The sequence below is a fragment of the Canis lupus genome, chromosome 2 (genome assembly GCF_003254725.2).
Source record: "Canis lupus dingo isolate Sandy chromosome 2, ASM325472v2, whole genome shotgun sequence".
Taxonomy (NCBI): domain Eukaryota; kingdom Metazoa; phylum Chordata; class Mammalia; order Carnivora; family Canidae; genus Canis; species Canis lupus.
The window spans coordinates 41,965,444-41,981,296 of NC_064244.1; the positions used below are offsets into that span (position 1 = coordinate 41,965,444).

General features: G+C 41.7%; 1 protein-coding gene across 3 annotated transcripts in view; it reads right to left on the reverse strand.

Moving 5' to 3' along the window:
- ANKRD55 (ankyrin repeat domain 55) overlaps positions 1–15,853 on the reverse strand; it is a 568,067-nt gene that overhangs the window by 12,893 nt on the left and 539,321 nt on the right. For all 3 annotated transcript variants that reach the window (XM_049102766.1, XM_035713541.2, XM_025447212.3), the window contains 3 exons: positions 13,156–13,284; positions 6,136–6,320; positions 2,308–2,475 (listed from right to left, as the gene is read on the reverse strand). In XM_049102766.1, the coding sequence (XP_048958723.1) occupies positions 2,308–2,475; positions 6,136–6,320; positions 13,156–13,284 (482 nt within the window). The remainder of the gene's footprint in view (positions 1–2,307; positions 2,476–6,135; positions 6,321–13,155; positions 13,285–15,853) is intronic.

Below are 15,853 nucleotides of genomic sequence, written 5' to 3' on the forward strand. Positions count from 1 at the left end.
CTTTTGAGGCCAAAATTGACTTTGCTTTCTGTGGTAACGAGTTAATGATGAAACCTGATGAAACCTGACCCATGTGCGCGTCCTAAAAGCCAGATTGCAACATTCCTCTTCGGAGTGAGATATTGTCATCTGTAATTTGAAAAACATCACCACTTGACGGCCTATAATTAATGTTGTTCTTCACAGGCCACACAGTGTGTAACTGAATAAGATTCAGTGATGTATTTCCGTGATGTATTTTTATCTTCCTTCTTTCACCTTTCAATAGGCTTTCTGAACTACTGAACACAACTTCTGAATCCCTGATACTACCAGAGAGCCCCAGGGGAATCTCTAACATTCTTTCAAGTTGACCTGTATAGGATATGCCCTGGTGTGATTTAATCCTACTTGAGTACTTCTACAATCTCTCATCCTTCTGTTACACATTGTGATTTAGGCCAGTGGGTTCTCAGAGTGTGGCCCATTGAACCCTGCAGGTGGGGCCCCTAACGGTGTTCAGCGGTTCCATGAGGTTAAAACTATATTAATAACAATAATATCAAGATGTCTTTTTCACTGTGCTGCTTTTTGCTCTAAGGGTACAATAGAGATAGTGGGGTGAATATGGCCCCTTGGTACAAATCACGATAGCAGCATCAATGGACTTACATTTAAAAAATTGTCATCTGACTTATTAATGCCCAGTAAATGTTATTAATTTTGTTAAATATTAACCTTTGAGTATACATTTTTTGACAAAACAGGAAATACTCATAAGCACTTCCACTATATAATGAGGGTTGACAGTTGTCTTCAGGCAAAACACTTGTGTAATTGTTTGAGTTGCCAGCTAACTCAGACATTTTTTTCCCCACAGAACACAATTTTTATGACTCACAGACAAACTATGGTAATTTGGTTAAAGTTAGATATTTGCAGAAATTTTCACGAAAATGAATAAAATAAACCTGTCATTTCAAGGTAAACAATTGACAGTAACTGCTGCCAATGACAAAAGTCCAGTTCTCAAGCAAAATTAAAAGTTTGAAAAACCTGTATACCATAAGCTTGACTACTTCCTGATACATAAAGGCTTTTCTGATAGGATCAGTGGTGATATTAGCAAATGCAATTTTAAGAAATTGTATAATGAGATGTGTCATTTGGAAAATATTCATAACTGAATGAACCAGTATTTTCCGAATGATTATGCACAGGTATGAAACTCATTTAAAGTGCAATAGACTGGGATGCCTGGGTGGCTCAGTGGTTGAGTGTCTGCCTTTGACTCAGGGCGTGATCCTGGAGTCCCAGGATCAAGTCCCACATCGGGCTCCGTACATGGAGCCTGCTTCTCCCTCTGCCTATGTCTCTGCCTCCTTTCTGTGTCTCTCATGAATAAATAAATAAAATCTTAAAAGAAATAAAGTGCAATAGACCAATTGATTTTAATACAACAGGGTAAAAAAAGTTCATTGATATGCTGATAGTCCACATTGCAACTAACTTTTAGGAAATTAACACTTGTCAAGTTTTGGTGTAATATCAAAGGAAACGTATTCATAATAATCTGAAAATGTTACTGAAATATTCCCTTCTCCAACTACATGTCTATGCAAAGCAAGATTTTTTCAAACACTTCCATCAAAATAATGTATTGCAACAGACTGAATGCAAGAGCAGATGTGAGAATTCAGCTGTATTTATTGTAGTAGGTTCCTATGAAGATATCAAAGAGATTTGCAAAAATAATGTAGAGCTATGCTGTTCTTCTCATTACAACTTTTTTTGGTTTCAGAGAATAGGTTATTCTTAACTAAAACTATGGTACTTGTGTCAACATGTAAATGTCATGGGTTATTGTTGCTTTAAAGGAATAACTAATTAAATATTTTATTAAAATTTTGTTTTAACTTCTAATGCCATAAATATTGATAGGGGTAGCTCACATACACAGAAGCACTTTGGGTTTCGTGAGTTCTGAAAGTGTAAAACAGCACTGAGCATAAAAAGTTTGAGAATTGTTGATTATGGAAAAAAAGGAAAAAAGATTAAGAGAACATGGCATAAAGGGAAGAAGAAAAGAAGAAGAAAACAGAAAGCAGAAATGAAAGTCCAGTGGACGTTAGGCTGATGGATTTGGGCTCACTACTACCATTTTGCTCCACAAGGTAGAGAGAACATGTCCCATTAGATACACTAGACAACGGCAAACACAATATTAAGTTAGTGCTGGCTTTGTGTATCAGTAAGTTAAAGAATGTCAACTGATTTTATAAATTCCCTGAGAGGAAGAAAACAATGAGTGCCTCCTGGTACACTCACCTGCTCTCTTGGGAGAGGAGTCTGATGCAGGCTGCGTGGCCGCAGTACAGGGCGTAGGCCAGGGGTGTGCTCTCCTTGGTGTCTCGCAGGTTGCTGTCTATGCCCAGCTCCAACAGTGACTGCACACAGTCTGCCTTCCCTGCAGCTGCAGCCCAGTGCAGAGGGGTCCTGGGGCACCACAGGGGAACAACACAAGGGTCAGAGCACAGAAATGGCCCAGGTTGCTTAGCCAGTGACAGCTCCCACTCAAAGTCTGGGCCTGGCCTGCAAAACATGTTGCTATTTACACTGTGAAGGTGGTAAGTATTAGACGGGGCTTTGGGGGTGATGGTGGAGCCTCATTGGAGCCTGTCCTCTAAGCTCTAAGCATTCCTTGACCTTTTGCCTTCTCTGGACTTCCTGAGAATGTCCTAGAAGAGGAAGTAGTGGGGCAAAGGCTATGGATAATTTTAAGGCTCTTTATTCTTAGTGCCAAACTGTCTTCTAAGAACACTGACTCAATTTATCCACCTACCAGCTGTGTCCCTATTCCTTCCCTCAACTGAGTGTTATTATCACCTTTAAAAATCTCTGCCAATCTGGTAGGCAAAATGATACTCCAGTGTTGTTTTCTTTTGCATTTCTTTAATAGCAAGGCTGAACTTTTGAAATATATTTTTGCCATTGGAGTCTCCTCACTGAAATGACTCTTAATGCCGTCTCTTAATGCTATTTTTCTTTTAGATTGTTAGTGTTTCTTACTAATTTATATAGGCTCTTTAGAAATTAAAGGTATCGATCTTTTTGCAAATATTTTCTCTAATTTGTTACTTGACTTTTAATGTTTTAGTGATTTTCCATAAAAGTTTTTTAAAAATTACCACATTTAATTATCTCTTCACTTTTCTTTCATAATTTTATGTGTAGAAAGTCCTTCATCAGCCAGAAGGTAGATACATATTCATCAGTACCTAAGCCTTTATTAAATTGTAAAACCAGGATTTTCTCAGGAAAAGAAAGCAAGAGACTGGGAGAAAATACTGTAATTTGTAAATTGTCCTGGGAAAGGCTTGATCCTGAGGCAGGAAAGGAGGGCACGGAAAGCTCTTGGCTTTATGCTGGGGCCTCAACCTTGGGCAGAAAGAAGGGCAGCCAAGTAGTCTCTCAGGAGGCAGCTAAGGGGCTGCACAGATGAGGGCTCAGTTGGGGTTATCTGTCCTTAATATTTGCAGAGTAGCCTTGTCCCCATTGTGGCCAGCACCCCGATGTATGGATTGTGTCTCTGGTCAATCAAGCATTCTTCTCCTCAGGTTACGCTATGGGCAGCAATTTGAGAACACTTACTAGGACCATGTCTTTTTTTTTCAATATAGTGATCAATCACGGTGCTTATTTGAATATGTGTCAGATGTGATTCATTCCACTCTCCTTGAGAGAGGTCTCCAGACAATATTTATTATGAAACAGGACGAGGCACCAGTCAGATTATGCCATCCTGTTGAGAGGATATATTGCCAATAAATTCAGTAGATGAAGGGCTGGACATCAATTTTGTCAGGTTTACTAACACATGACAACCCACTTTGGAGCAGTGTGAAATATTTCTTCACAACAATTGTGAAGACTGTTTTAATTCTTCTGACTACCAACATGGAAAAAAGAGGTCCAGAAGAACAGGAGGGAAACTTAAATTGTTTTGCAGAGAAACAAGGGGGAATATATGAGTAATTCTTAACTAGTATACATAGAGCCTTTGTGGACAATCTGTAGTATCCAATCTCAAATTATCTTGGCTATAATTCCTTTCTTTATCTTTAAAGATAAAGAAACACAGCAAACACAGCAGATTGGTTTCAGCTATCACAGTTCAGGGTTCAGGGGTAGGAGTTTATGATTCAAAGAAATTCATTAGAGATGGCTGAGGAGGTAGTCTCTGAATGGCAGAAAATGATGAGTATAAGCATGCGGCAATGGTTGAGGTATCCATAGCTAAGAAATGATTTATAGGACATGTAAACATTCCCTAGAGAATTCCCAGAACTATGTAGGGAGGAGAACTTGATAAAAGACTGTATTTCCTGAAGATGGAATGGGTTGGATATTAAAGTCAAGTCTGACTTCACGGGCTGATGAAACTTGGGATATTTACACTACTTCTGGGTTTCGTGTGCTGTGCCATCCATCTTAGGCTAATTTACACCATGTTTTGAACATCATAGATCTACAAAGTACTTTAATACCTAGGAGGACTAGGGCCCCCACATTTTCCCTCTACTCCTCTCTCTCTCTCTTTTTTACCATTGCCTTATTTTCTTTCTTTCTTTGCTTTAAGTGCTTTCTCTCCACTAAGAAAGAAAAGATAGGAAATCAGTTACTATAAATTCTCAAAGCACTTACACCTATGAAAATTTTGAAGAATTCTACTACTAAGACAAGCTCACAGTTTCAGTGTAAAGGCACAGGTGCATGAAGCAGGAAACGTGAAACAAAACGGAGGACAGAATTTGTCAGTGCAGGCAACTGGTGAGCTGAGCTTTGGAGTAGGAACTAGATTCTTCTTGATTTACTTCAATTTGAACTCTCCTAGGACCTTATCTTCTGTATTTTTATTTTTCTCTCCCCTTGATCTTACTTCCTTCCCTGAGGCTTGTGGAACGGGATTTTCTTTGCTAAGTGTGTGATCATGCAGAATGGGAAACAGCCCATTCAGAGTTGGTTCTAAAAGTATTTTGAATTAGGCAAACTTTTCACCTGGCCTCCTTTTTAAAAATGTGTTGCTTTTTTTTTTTTTCTTACTCTTTTTGGATTATTCACCTTTTCTCTTCATGTAACTTTAGTCTTGCTACTGTCTTACCTGCTAAGGATCAACATCTGCTGTTAGGAAAAGGTCTACTTTCAAGGATCTATACTTTAATTTTAATTACAGTCATCAGGTTAACCATCTCCAGCTCCTGAGACTAATGAGCAACACAAGATTCTCCCCCTGTGTTATTAGGATTTCAGGTATCAGGGAGTAGGAGGTGCTTCTTGGAGTTTATCTAAAGTTAGGAATAATAGGTGGCTAATTTTGCACCTCAACAGAAGAGAGTTTAAAAAAAAAAACATACGTAGTGTGTAAGCCTTTTACTTATTTTCAATAGTCTTGTTTGTTGTTATATTATTCTTGTATTTCCATTGAATCAATGCCTAACCTAAACTAAGATTAGATATACAGTATAATTGAAAAACTCCAATAGTTGATTATGGGTGAAAAGCAATTTAGATGAAAAGTTCTATGTTTGGAGGACAAGGGTACAAGTCTTCCTCTAATTGCTAACTACCTCTGAGATAACTCTCTTCCCCTTTCTGAATCCACCCTCCTTTTCTATGCTGATATATTTTTAATGATTGGGTAAAAAACCTTGATAAAGTCATATCTAGTTCTGAATACAAAACCTCTATTATACTCTTGTCTGGATAACAAGAAATTGTTGACTTTATGATATAATCCAGGAATGAAGAAAAAAATAAGAGTTACTGTTAAGAATAAAAGTGCGTATAAAAAAAAAACCAAAAAAAAAAGTGCGTATAGCAGGAAGTTGACATACAGAAAGCCTTCTGAGAATGTTTAGCAAAAAGTGGAAAATCTGACAATACTGTACAGTCACAGCGTGTCTCTCCATAACAATGATTTTTCCTGCCCTGACTAAAATAGAGTAGTTTTTATTGTCACAAGTACATGTGTAAACATTACTAGCAGTAAGGATATAGTCATATAGGATAACCCCTTAACCATGTTCTTTATCTTAAGACTAACTTTCGGAGAAGAGGTCTGGTAGTCCCCAACGCTTTTAGAGTCGCCATGAGTACCTGTCATCCACATCCAGAGCCTGCAGGTTACATTCAGGCACTCTTGCTAACTCGTTAATAATGTCACTGAAGCCCGCTGCTGCAGCGATGTGCACGCACGTCTTCCCACTCTCGTCATCATAGTTGATTATGGACGGACCCTGGTGGTGGCTCAGGATGATCGAACACAGAATTCTATTTCCACTCTGGAGAAGAGGGGTCAAAGGAAGCTCATTATGTACAGCCCAGGACTCCTCCCTGTCTATGCAGGTTGAGATAAAATACAAGGGGGAAAAAATCCAAAAGAGAAAAAGGAAGTAACCACATTTTATCAAACCCTCTGACAAATTCCCATTTGTCTCTTGTCACTGCAGGGATCTTTGTTTCCCAGAAGAGCTAAATTGTCTTCTATGATTAACCAACTAAGGAGGACTTAAGTTAAATACAGGTATAGTTGATCAACATTGGAGCTGGCACACGCAGAGTTTACCTACACAGTAGCTTGCTGATCACATCTCTGTACTTTCCTTCCCTGACTGCTCCAGAGGCTGACCACTGAGAAGCTGAACTGAATTTTAATGTTAACAAAATGACCATGATAAGTACTCAGTGGTGGCATAATGATGAACAAGATGACCTGGTAATGGTCAAATGCCTATAAATTACATGAAATGTAATCTTCAAAAATCTTTGGTGACAGGAGATGGATCATAATTTAGTAGCTAATCAATAAAAAAATCAACAAATACGTGAAAGAAAGAACTTCAGACAACCACATAAACTGGGTCTATCTCTCTGTGTAGATCTGTAACAAACTTTTCATCTTATCTTTGAAAGGAGGCTTTCTTTTAAAAAAATTTTTTATTTATTTATGATAGTCACAGAGAGAGAGAGAGAGAGAGAGAGAGTCAGAGACACAGGCAGAGGGAGAAGCAGGCTCCATGCACCAGGAGCCCGATGTGGGACTCGATCCTGGGTCTCCAGGATCACGCCCTGGGCCAAAGGCAGGCGCCAAACCGCTGCACCACCCAGGGATCCCGAAAGGAGGCTTTTCTATCTACACTCTGTCCCAGCCTTAAAAGCCACCAATTCTTCCCTGAATGTCCTATATCTCTTCAACTTGCCCAAATAGGTGAGTAAAATCTGTGTGTATTACTGGTGTGGAATATCTTTTATTGACCTGAAGGAAAACCCAACAAACCCCCCAAAACCATTGCATGAACATTTGCAATGTAAGATGGCAATAAATCTTTAGGAGTAAAAGAAATTCTCATTTTATAACACACAACAGGTAGTCTTATCTTTCAGATTCTCCTGATATCTCTGGGAAGATCATAAAACAATCCAAATAATCCACTAACATTTTAATTTTCTCAGTGAATCCACAGAGAGACCCTGTAACTCTATGCACTAGGACTCATGGGTGGAATGGAGGTCCCTCAGAGGCATGCAGAGCAAGTTAAGGAAATAGGAGAAGCAGGTTGTTGTTCTGGAAGCCGAGTGTTGGGCCACGTGCTAGGGTCAGAGACCTGGGCAAGATAGTTGGATTTTTACAAAGCTGCAATTCTGACATGCTTCAAATGCTGTTCAACAGCTACCTCCTGATACATTTTTCCATGTAAAATTTCCTGTTGGTCTTCTTCCCACTGTGTTACCCTGTTTATGTGACCCCAGGGTTGTGTTCTAGGACTTGAGTCAGTTTTACACAATTCCATGGAACAGCACTTATGTATTTCACCTTTCTTCTTCCTTTCCCTCCCTTGCCTCTGTTTGTACCCTTGGCTCTCTGGCTCTCCGGATTTCCCATTACTCAGCTTGCTGCTGGCTTCACAATGAGCCATTGCACAGTGAACCCTGGGGTGTGCTTCCAGGGCATGAGGGGACAGCAGCTGATACCAGTTCTGAAACCTCTTGCAGGACCAAGAGCCAGGAGCCCTCACAGCTCTCAACTTTGAGGTGTAGGAAGACTGCCGAGTGGGTGTTAAACATTACAACCAGGGCCAGATATAAAATGTCTGAGGCTCAGGACAAAATGAAAATGTGAGAGGGCCCCTATTTTTTTTAACATTCTATTTATTCATGAGAGACACATAGAGAGAGGCAGAGACACAGGCAGAGGGAGAAGCAGGCTCCCTGTGGGGAGCCTGATGTGGAACTCGATCATGACCTGAGCCAAAGGCAGAAATACTCACCCACTTGGCCACCCAGGTGCCTCTGGAGCCCCCTATTTACATGCCAGGAAACAAGCTTATTCCCTTCCTTGTTTTTCTTGACACATCACGGTGATTTTTATTTGTTATTTAGGGCTGTGCTCCTTTGGGCCGGAGAGTCTCACCACTAGCGAAACCCTCACGGGTCCCTGGGGCCCCTCTTGCAACCAGGCACATGCTTGATGCTGGCCCTCGCCAGGTTTGTGCCCAGATCCCTTGTCTGTGGGCCGAGAATTTTCCTAAGGAGGGAGGGAGGCAGGACTGTGTGGGCCATGGTGCCATTGTCCTATCCGACTTTACTCATGAAATAAAAATTCAAAGATAAAATTAATGAGAATTTCCAGATGGCGACCACAGAGCATTATACCCCATGTACAGGTCTCCCTTTGGGCATGGGGCTCACTGGTCCCATGCCCATTAAGCGGTTCCTACCCACAAGCTTCTCCCTTCTTTTCCACTCGCAGCCCCTCTTTCTGCTTCCACCCTCCATCCTTCCTTTGCCTAATGACTTTTAAATTATTTGGATCAATTGGTGAAGTTCTTTGGCATGCCTTTTACCAGAAGTCTGCTACACTGAACACATCCAAGCTTTTGTGCTTGCTCTATCAACTTTTCTAAAATTCTTTCAGCTGCTGTTACCTAAACATTTCGAAGGAGTCTAAAGTACACTTGAAACAATCAAGAGCCGTCCACCTGCATTGCCAACACACACACCTCTTAAAAAGCTACCAACCATATGAGAAGGAAAACAGAAGCAAAGAGTTGTCAGTTCAATGAATTTATTCTGTTTACAATTTCCTGGAAAAGCAAAGGAATTCGGGTTGCCAAGGTGATTCAAAGGGCAAAATGCCCTGTGACGATTCTCCCTTTGAGTGGAAGAGTGAGCATTAAGGACAGATAGAAGAAACAAAACCCATCTCCTCATTCCTTGTCCTCTTCCCTCTCCGCCTGACCCTCGGAGCAGCCATGTGGAAGTGGCACACAGAAACCCGGGTGGCTTCCTGGGACCTCTGCACCTGCCAATAACCCACTCAGCAGTTTCGCCTGGGGGCTGAAGTGTCACACACTCCAGAACTCCAGCCCCTTATCCTTTTGCTCCCAAATGCCCTCTGTATTGAGTTTTCCAGGCAACTTGTCTCCATACCCAGCTCTCACTTATACAACATTGTCACTGTATTTCTTTTTCTCTGATAAGAAGATACTCCAAGGAATAATGGGGACAGCTACCTTCCCTAAGTGAACATCGTGTGCCTGGCACTGTTCCAAGCATTTTCACTTACCAGTTCATTTAATCTTGACAACAACCCTGTGGGGTAGATACTCCTATGATCCCCATATTGTACAGCAGAATATGCTCTTCCAGGTTTACTCTTTCATCTTTTTCCATCCTGCTCTTCAAGCGTTAACCTGTATAAATTGCATCAAATGGGCTCCCTTGCTCTTTGGCTTCTGAGTGGCACTGACAGGAGATGGGTGTGGGAGGACAGAGATAAGAGTGTTTATAGTTCAGTCTTTTCCATGCTAGCTATGGTTTGGTCATTCCACCAAAGGCGACACCTACTGTCGTGGGCCCTCTCCTACAGCTCCAGCTTTTGCTGTCTTTGTAACTCCCCCTTCCCATGCCCTCTTAGGCCCAGATGCCCTAGTGGCAACCTGCTATGGTGTGTTAATAGCCTCTTCATAAATCTCTGCCCAATTTATCACATCATGAATAGGCTATGTTTCCTGCTGTGACCCTGACCTGTACTGGTGGGGATAGAGAGGAGATGACAGAGATGTGAAAGCTGAGCAGATAGAATTGAGGGATCTCAATAACCAACTAGACATGAAAGGTGATAAGGAAGGAGTGTTATCATGCAGAGGCTTTTGGCTTGGGCTATGAGGAGGACAGGAATGTGATGGGAAGGGAAGGCCATGGGCTGAGTTTGGACATGTCCAGTTTGAAGTGTCTGAGAAATGATGTGGAGATGCCCAGAAAGGCCAGAAATATGAGTCCAGAACTCCAGAGATCAGATCTGAGAATCTTCTCGATAGAATGATAGTTGAAGTAATGGACTTTTTGAGGCAGAGAGGAAGAAAAAGCCTGGGGACTGAACTTCTGCAGGGTCTCATGGACAGATGAGGGAGGTGAATGAGGGCAATAGGTCCACAGGAGGCTACCACCAGCTAGCTACCAAGGCACCTGAGAGATGGGGAGAAGCCCAGTTTCAAATCACTTCAAGAGCCAAATGTTTCCAATCTTTCCTGCCTTAGTTATCTGGGTCAAATACAGAGGCTTTATTATTTTAAAGTGCTATAGCTTTAAACATGGTCTCATGTGGTCCAAGAGAAAAGCAGGAAGTTTGGGAAAAGGAATAAATGACACCAGGAAATAGACTCATTCATGTGGAAAAACTGTAAAGGGAGCATAATGCTGGTGCTGTGCCATAAATGAACACGAAGGCTAAAGGCGGCAAGCATAATCATGGTTTCAGCTGACATTTGGAATTACCTAGTCTTCTCTGCAAAGTAAAGGGCAGGACACACCACTTCTGAAGTGTATTGCTAACCACAAGGACAGAGAGGGTGCACGGTTCTTCCATTTTTTAGAGGTTGTTACCGATCCTCACTGAGGAATTGAAGAAACTCATGGATGACTTTTTCAGAAAAATGTATGCTAACATATTCACACACTCACACATAGCATATTTCATACAATTGTAGGGGTTTTAGAAGGGGCCTGTCTTGTTAATCCTCTTTACCCCCAATGCCAGATACTCAAGAAATGTATATTAAGCAGTTGAGTAAATAAATGAATGACATAGTAGGCTTATGCCAAATCATGGTCAAAATGCAAATATGTTTAGGTAGGAGTAGATAAGGTTTTAGCACCCATTGATATGAATTCATTGATCATAGCAGTTTTCAACTCTTGCCGCACATTACAATCTCCTGGGGTGAAGGAAGCTTTAAAAAATATGGATGCCTGGGCTCTACCCCAGAATAGATGGCTGAAATCTAAGGGTGTGGGGCCTGTGTATCAGTACTATTTAAAAGCTCTTCAGATGGTTTTAAAGTGCAGACAGGACTGAAATCAATGTCGCAGGTTAAAAGCCCTATTTAGTGGAGAGAAAGAATAAGAAGATGTGGGTATGATAACTCAGCTGTTGTGGAGGAAATCAGGAACCATAATAAAAATGGTTATCTATGCTAATTACCTAGCACATGACATATTGCTGTCATATGCACACTTCATTCATCCACCAAAGATACATTGATAGTTAAGCCAAGAAGAGATTGGTGATTTTTCTCAGATCAAAACCAGGTCTGTCAATGCAAACAGATATTCTGAGTTGAGTACTGAGTGTTCTTTTCATTTTGCCAAATGACCTCTTGGAGGATAAGGGCAGGTGTTCCCACCCCTGAAGAGTCCAAACTGGTAGGTCTGGAGCGGGGTCTGGGAACCTAGCACTTTATAAGCACTGTGGCTGATTTCATTGCAAAGTCAGGATTAGAGCAGCAGCTCAAAACTGGGGGTGGGGTGGAGGATGTGTGAACAGAGACGTGAGCCCCATCCCAGATCTGTGCAAACAGAATGCAAGGGTGATGAGGGTGAAAACAAGAAATGCCTGATTTGGATTCCACTCCCACCTCCACTGAGCACCAACACACATGGTTGTCCAGCCAGAGGACTGGGCAGGGACTGGCATCTGGGAGGCAGAAGCAGAGATTAGATACTGAAAGTACATAGGAGGATGCTACAGGCAGGTGGGGAAGACAAAACAAGTTTTGCTCACTTCATGGTTTTGCTCAGGGCTAGTTCTGATACAGAGTAACTGAAGTCAAAGAGGCACAAAACCAGAGCAGTTTCCAAATCACTTCTGTTACAATTTTACCTCAGGCCTGAAAGTGCCAGGTGCCCGTCTCTGGTATACTCTGCACGTGAAACAAGTGGGCGAAACCGCCAGCAGGGCAGGCAGGAACCTCTTACAAGGATCCTGGCAGCAGTTCAGCAAGGATGCCTTTACTGGGGTGATAAAGATCAACAGTGGAGGTGTCTGTGCTTGGCTCTCAAAAGACAGAATGGGCTAGCAAGCTTGATGCATAGTAGCACTCTCCTCTGAAGGATGTAGTAGATGTCTCTTAATTAATCATTCCTCCCGAAAATAGAAAGCCTGTCAATCGACGTTAGCTATGGGCATTCTTTCACCTTGTCCTCACTTTCCTTCTCTTGGGGCTAGAGATTTCTTGGGCCTATTCTGACTTATTTGGTCATGTATACAGACAGAGACTCCCGTCTGTGATCATGGGATCATGATTTTCAGTGTTCAGCACAGAACTCATGGTCACCCGGAAGAACTCTGTTTTGCAGGATTTGGAAGAAGAGAAGTATGGTCCAAAGACTTTAAAGGTATTTTCATAGTAAAACTTTGAAGGTTTATCCTGGTGCACCATGAGCTACTTGGCAAGCATGGGGACAGAGAGAGAAAGAGAGCAATCGAGAGAAGTGTTATGTGTGTGTGCGCGCTCCCGGGTGCATGCACGTGTGCATGCGTGTATGACAGCCAAAGCAGGCTCTCTTCCCCCTCTGTATCTTGGCAGGGTTTCCTTCTCCACAACTGATGTACCCAAAACCTCCGAAGTGACAGATTTGCTGTTGCCCTTTGGATGTGAAGGGACCAGAGGAGGGCAGTGTGAATCTTATTTGCTCTAGCACACATAGCATCTCCATATCAGTGCAAGTGGCTACACCTTTGATAATTCCATCTTTCAGGTCTGATACACTCAGAGAACTTGTAACATTGCTTTATGCCATCTACACTTAAGACAAGTTTACTGACCAATTTCTCACCTGGACTGCCCAGTGGAGAGCTGTCTTAAAGTCTTTATCCACAAGGGTGGGGTCTGCTCCCTTCTTCAGCAGCATTTGAGTGTGTTGAGGCCGGTTGTGGAACGCTGCCCAGTGGAGTGGTGTCATTCCCTACAAAACCAGTAGGAAAGGGGAGAGGTGAACACAGGCTATCAGGAAGGAAAATGGAGCTCACTCTCCCCCAGACCCGAGGGTCATCACCAGATACGTTGGTCGCTGCCTGTCAGTTCATTTATTCCTTAAGCCATTCAATTAACAGACATCCATTGAGGTTCCGCTTTGTGCCAGGAAAATAGGTATGGAGAATACTGTAGAGAATTAGATAAACAAGATCCTTGCCCTCATGGGAACTGCAGTGTGGTAGAGGAAGACAGATAACAAATGCAAATGAGCAAAAGGATTTTCCAGATTGTGCGATGCTATAAAGAATGCATTCGGGGTGCTGTGAGAGAGAAATTGTGGGTTTAATCACTATTCTACATGGGCCTCCCTGAGCCGGCTGGGGGAACAGGGCAGCAAGTGCCAAGCCACAGAGGCAACCACTTGTGACTGGGGTCACGCTAAGCTGCCATATCCCACCACGAGGGGAGATGCATTGTCCACAGTATCCCCAGCGACTACAACAGAGACTAGATAAATAGCTGTTGAAAGAAAGAATGAATGCAGAGGGAGAGAGTGCCATGTGAGATGAGTCTGGAGAGGAAAGCAGGGCTGATCCTGAGAATGTGGGATGGAGGGATACAAACTCTGAATAAAGCATTTAGATTTTATTCTAAAGTCAATGGAAAGAGAGTGAAGGGTTTTAAGTAGATGTTGACACAATCTAAAGTGTGTGACCTTAAACTCTGAAAGAAGTTGGGTTTCACCAGACGGACTCATTCAAGCGGCCACAGCTTTAGGCATCATTCAATAATAAAATGAGCTTATGCTGGGAAACAGTAACCACGAAGACCCAGCATTATTTGGGAGTGTACTATGAAAGGGTGGCCTCTTCTCCTTGCTCACACCTCTCAATTACACAAAATATCTCTAAAATGACTCTAGATTAAGATGACTCTAGATTAAGATGTAAAGAGTATGGGCAGCTTTAAAGTTGTTTTCATAGTCCTCTCTGCAGATAACATAAAGGTAAGAGTCTAATATTGATCAATCCAATGAGTTGAGTTATGAGTTGTTATGTAGATTATTTGACGGAATCCTCCAAACAGTCTTCTGAACAAGGTACTGTGTTGAAGTCCACTATGAGTTCACCAAACTCTATTTCCTCTTCCTCCAGGGCATACAGGGTACATTTCCTAGCCTCCCAGCAGAGAGATGTGGTCAGGAGACTGACCACATTGTAGACATGAGGCGTGGAAGCCCCTAGCAGGCCTGCCTAGAAAACAAAACCCACATGGTCTTTCACACCTTCTCTCTTTCCTCATCCAACAAGTGAATGCAGAGAACAAGACTGAAGAAGATGCTGGAACCATGTAATTATGAAGCCTGGGACTCTGACTGATGAAGATAAGGCTACTCCATCAACAAATATTGGACTATGACTCTAGTAAGATATAAGCTTTTACTGTGTCAGGCCACTGAGATTTTGAGTTGATTGCTATAACAGTTGGCCAATTCTGACAGGTACTGCTGTCCTTCTTTTTATAGAAGAGGAAGCTGAGCTCTAGAGAAACTCCCAAGTCTGTGAGTGAGCACAGAACTGAATCTAGGGTTTGAGGTTTATGAGGCACTGGGATTAGAATGTTAATTCCTTTGACTAGTTTGAAAATTCTAAATCATTATATTATGGTCTGCTTTCAAGTTGGAAGTGTCATATAAGTGAGATATACTCTTGGGTATATTTTAAGAAATTGGTTCCATATGGAAAATAATGCTGATACAACATCTTATTCTGACAGCTGAATATTTACTGGGGATTCAGAATAACTCAATGTATTTCAATAAGTCCTCTTCATTACAAATTTGGCCCATTGGAACTAGAAATCTGGACTCAAGGGAATCAGATTCTTTTAATTATGTATGGATTTCCCCTTCCCAATGCTGAGTCCCATTTGCTTCAGACTCACTGGCTTCATCATGGAGTGCTACCAGTATCCAGGGTTAAAGACATCAAAGAAAATCTGAAGTCACTGCCATGTAAACTTCATGAAGGTAGGTTCTTGTTTGCTGTCTGAAGCCGTGGAGCTTAGAACAGTGCCAGGAACACTATAGGTGCTAAGTAAGTAGTTACTAAAAATGAATAACTTCTTAACTATCCTTGATTGAACTTTTTTGCTTTTGTAAAATCTAGCTTCACTTTTTAAAAAAACACATAAATTTAAAAAAAGGCAAAACATGACTTCTCCTTTATAGAAAATCAATTTGTCAGATATGGTCATTACTAGCAACTCTTCAACTGAAACCTGAAAGAAATTTTGATGAGTTCTCCAAATAGGTATATGGCAATACTATATGCCTAGGTATGATTTACTGATATGAGAACTCAGTGTGAAAATATGTTTATGAATTAAATTATGATTATGCACTGCTAATCCTTATCTCCTAAACACAACCACTAAGCTTCAAGAGCTATTTCCTTAAAACAACCCCACCCCCTACCAAATCCAACTTCTGTATGCTTTGGTGAAGTGGTGGGGTGGGGGAGGAGCACTATCATTTTTTGTATACCTACTTTCTGTCA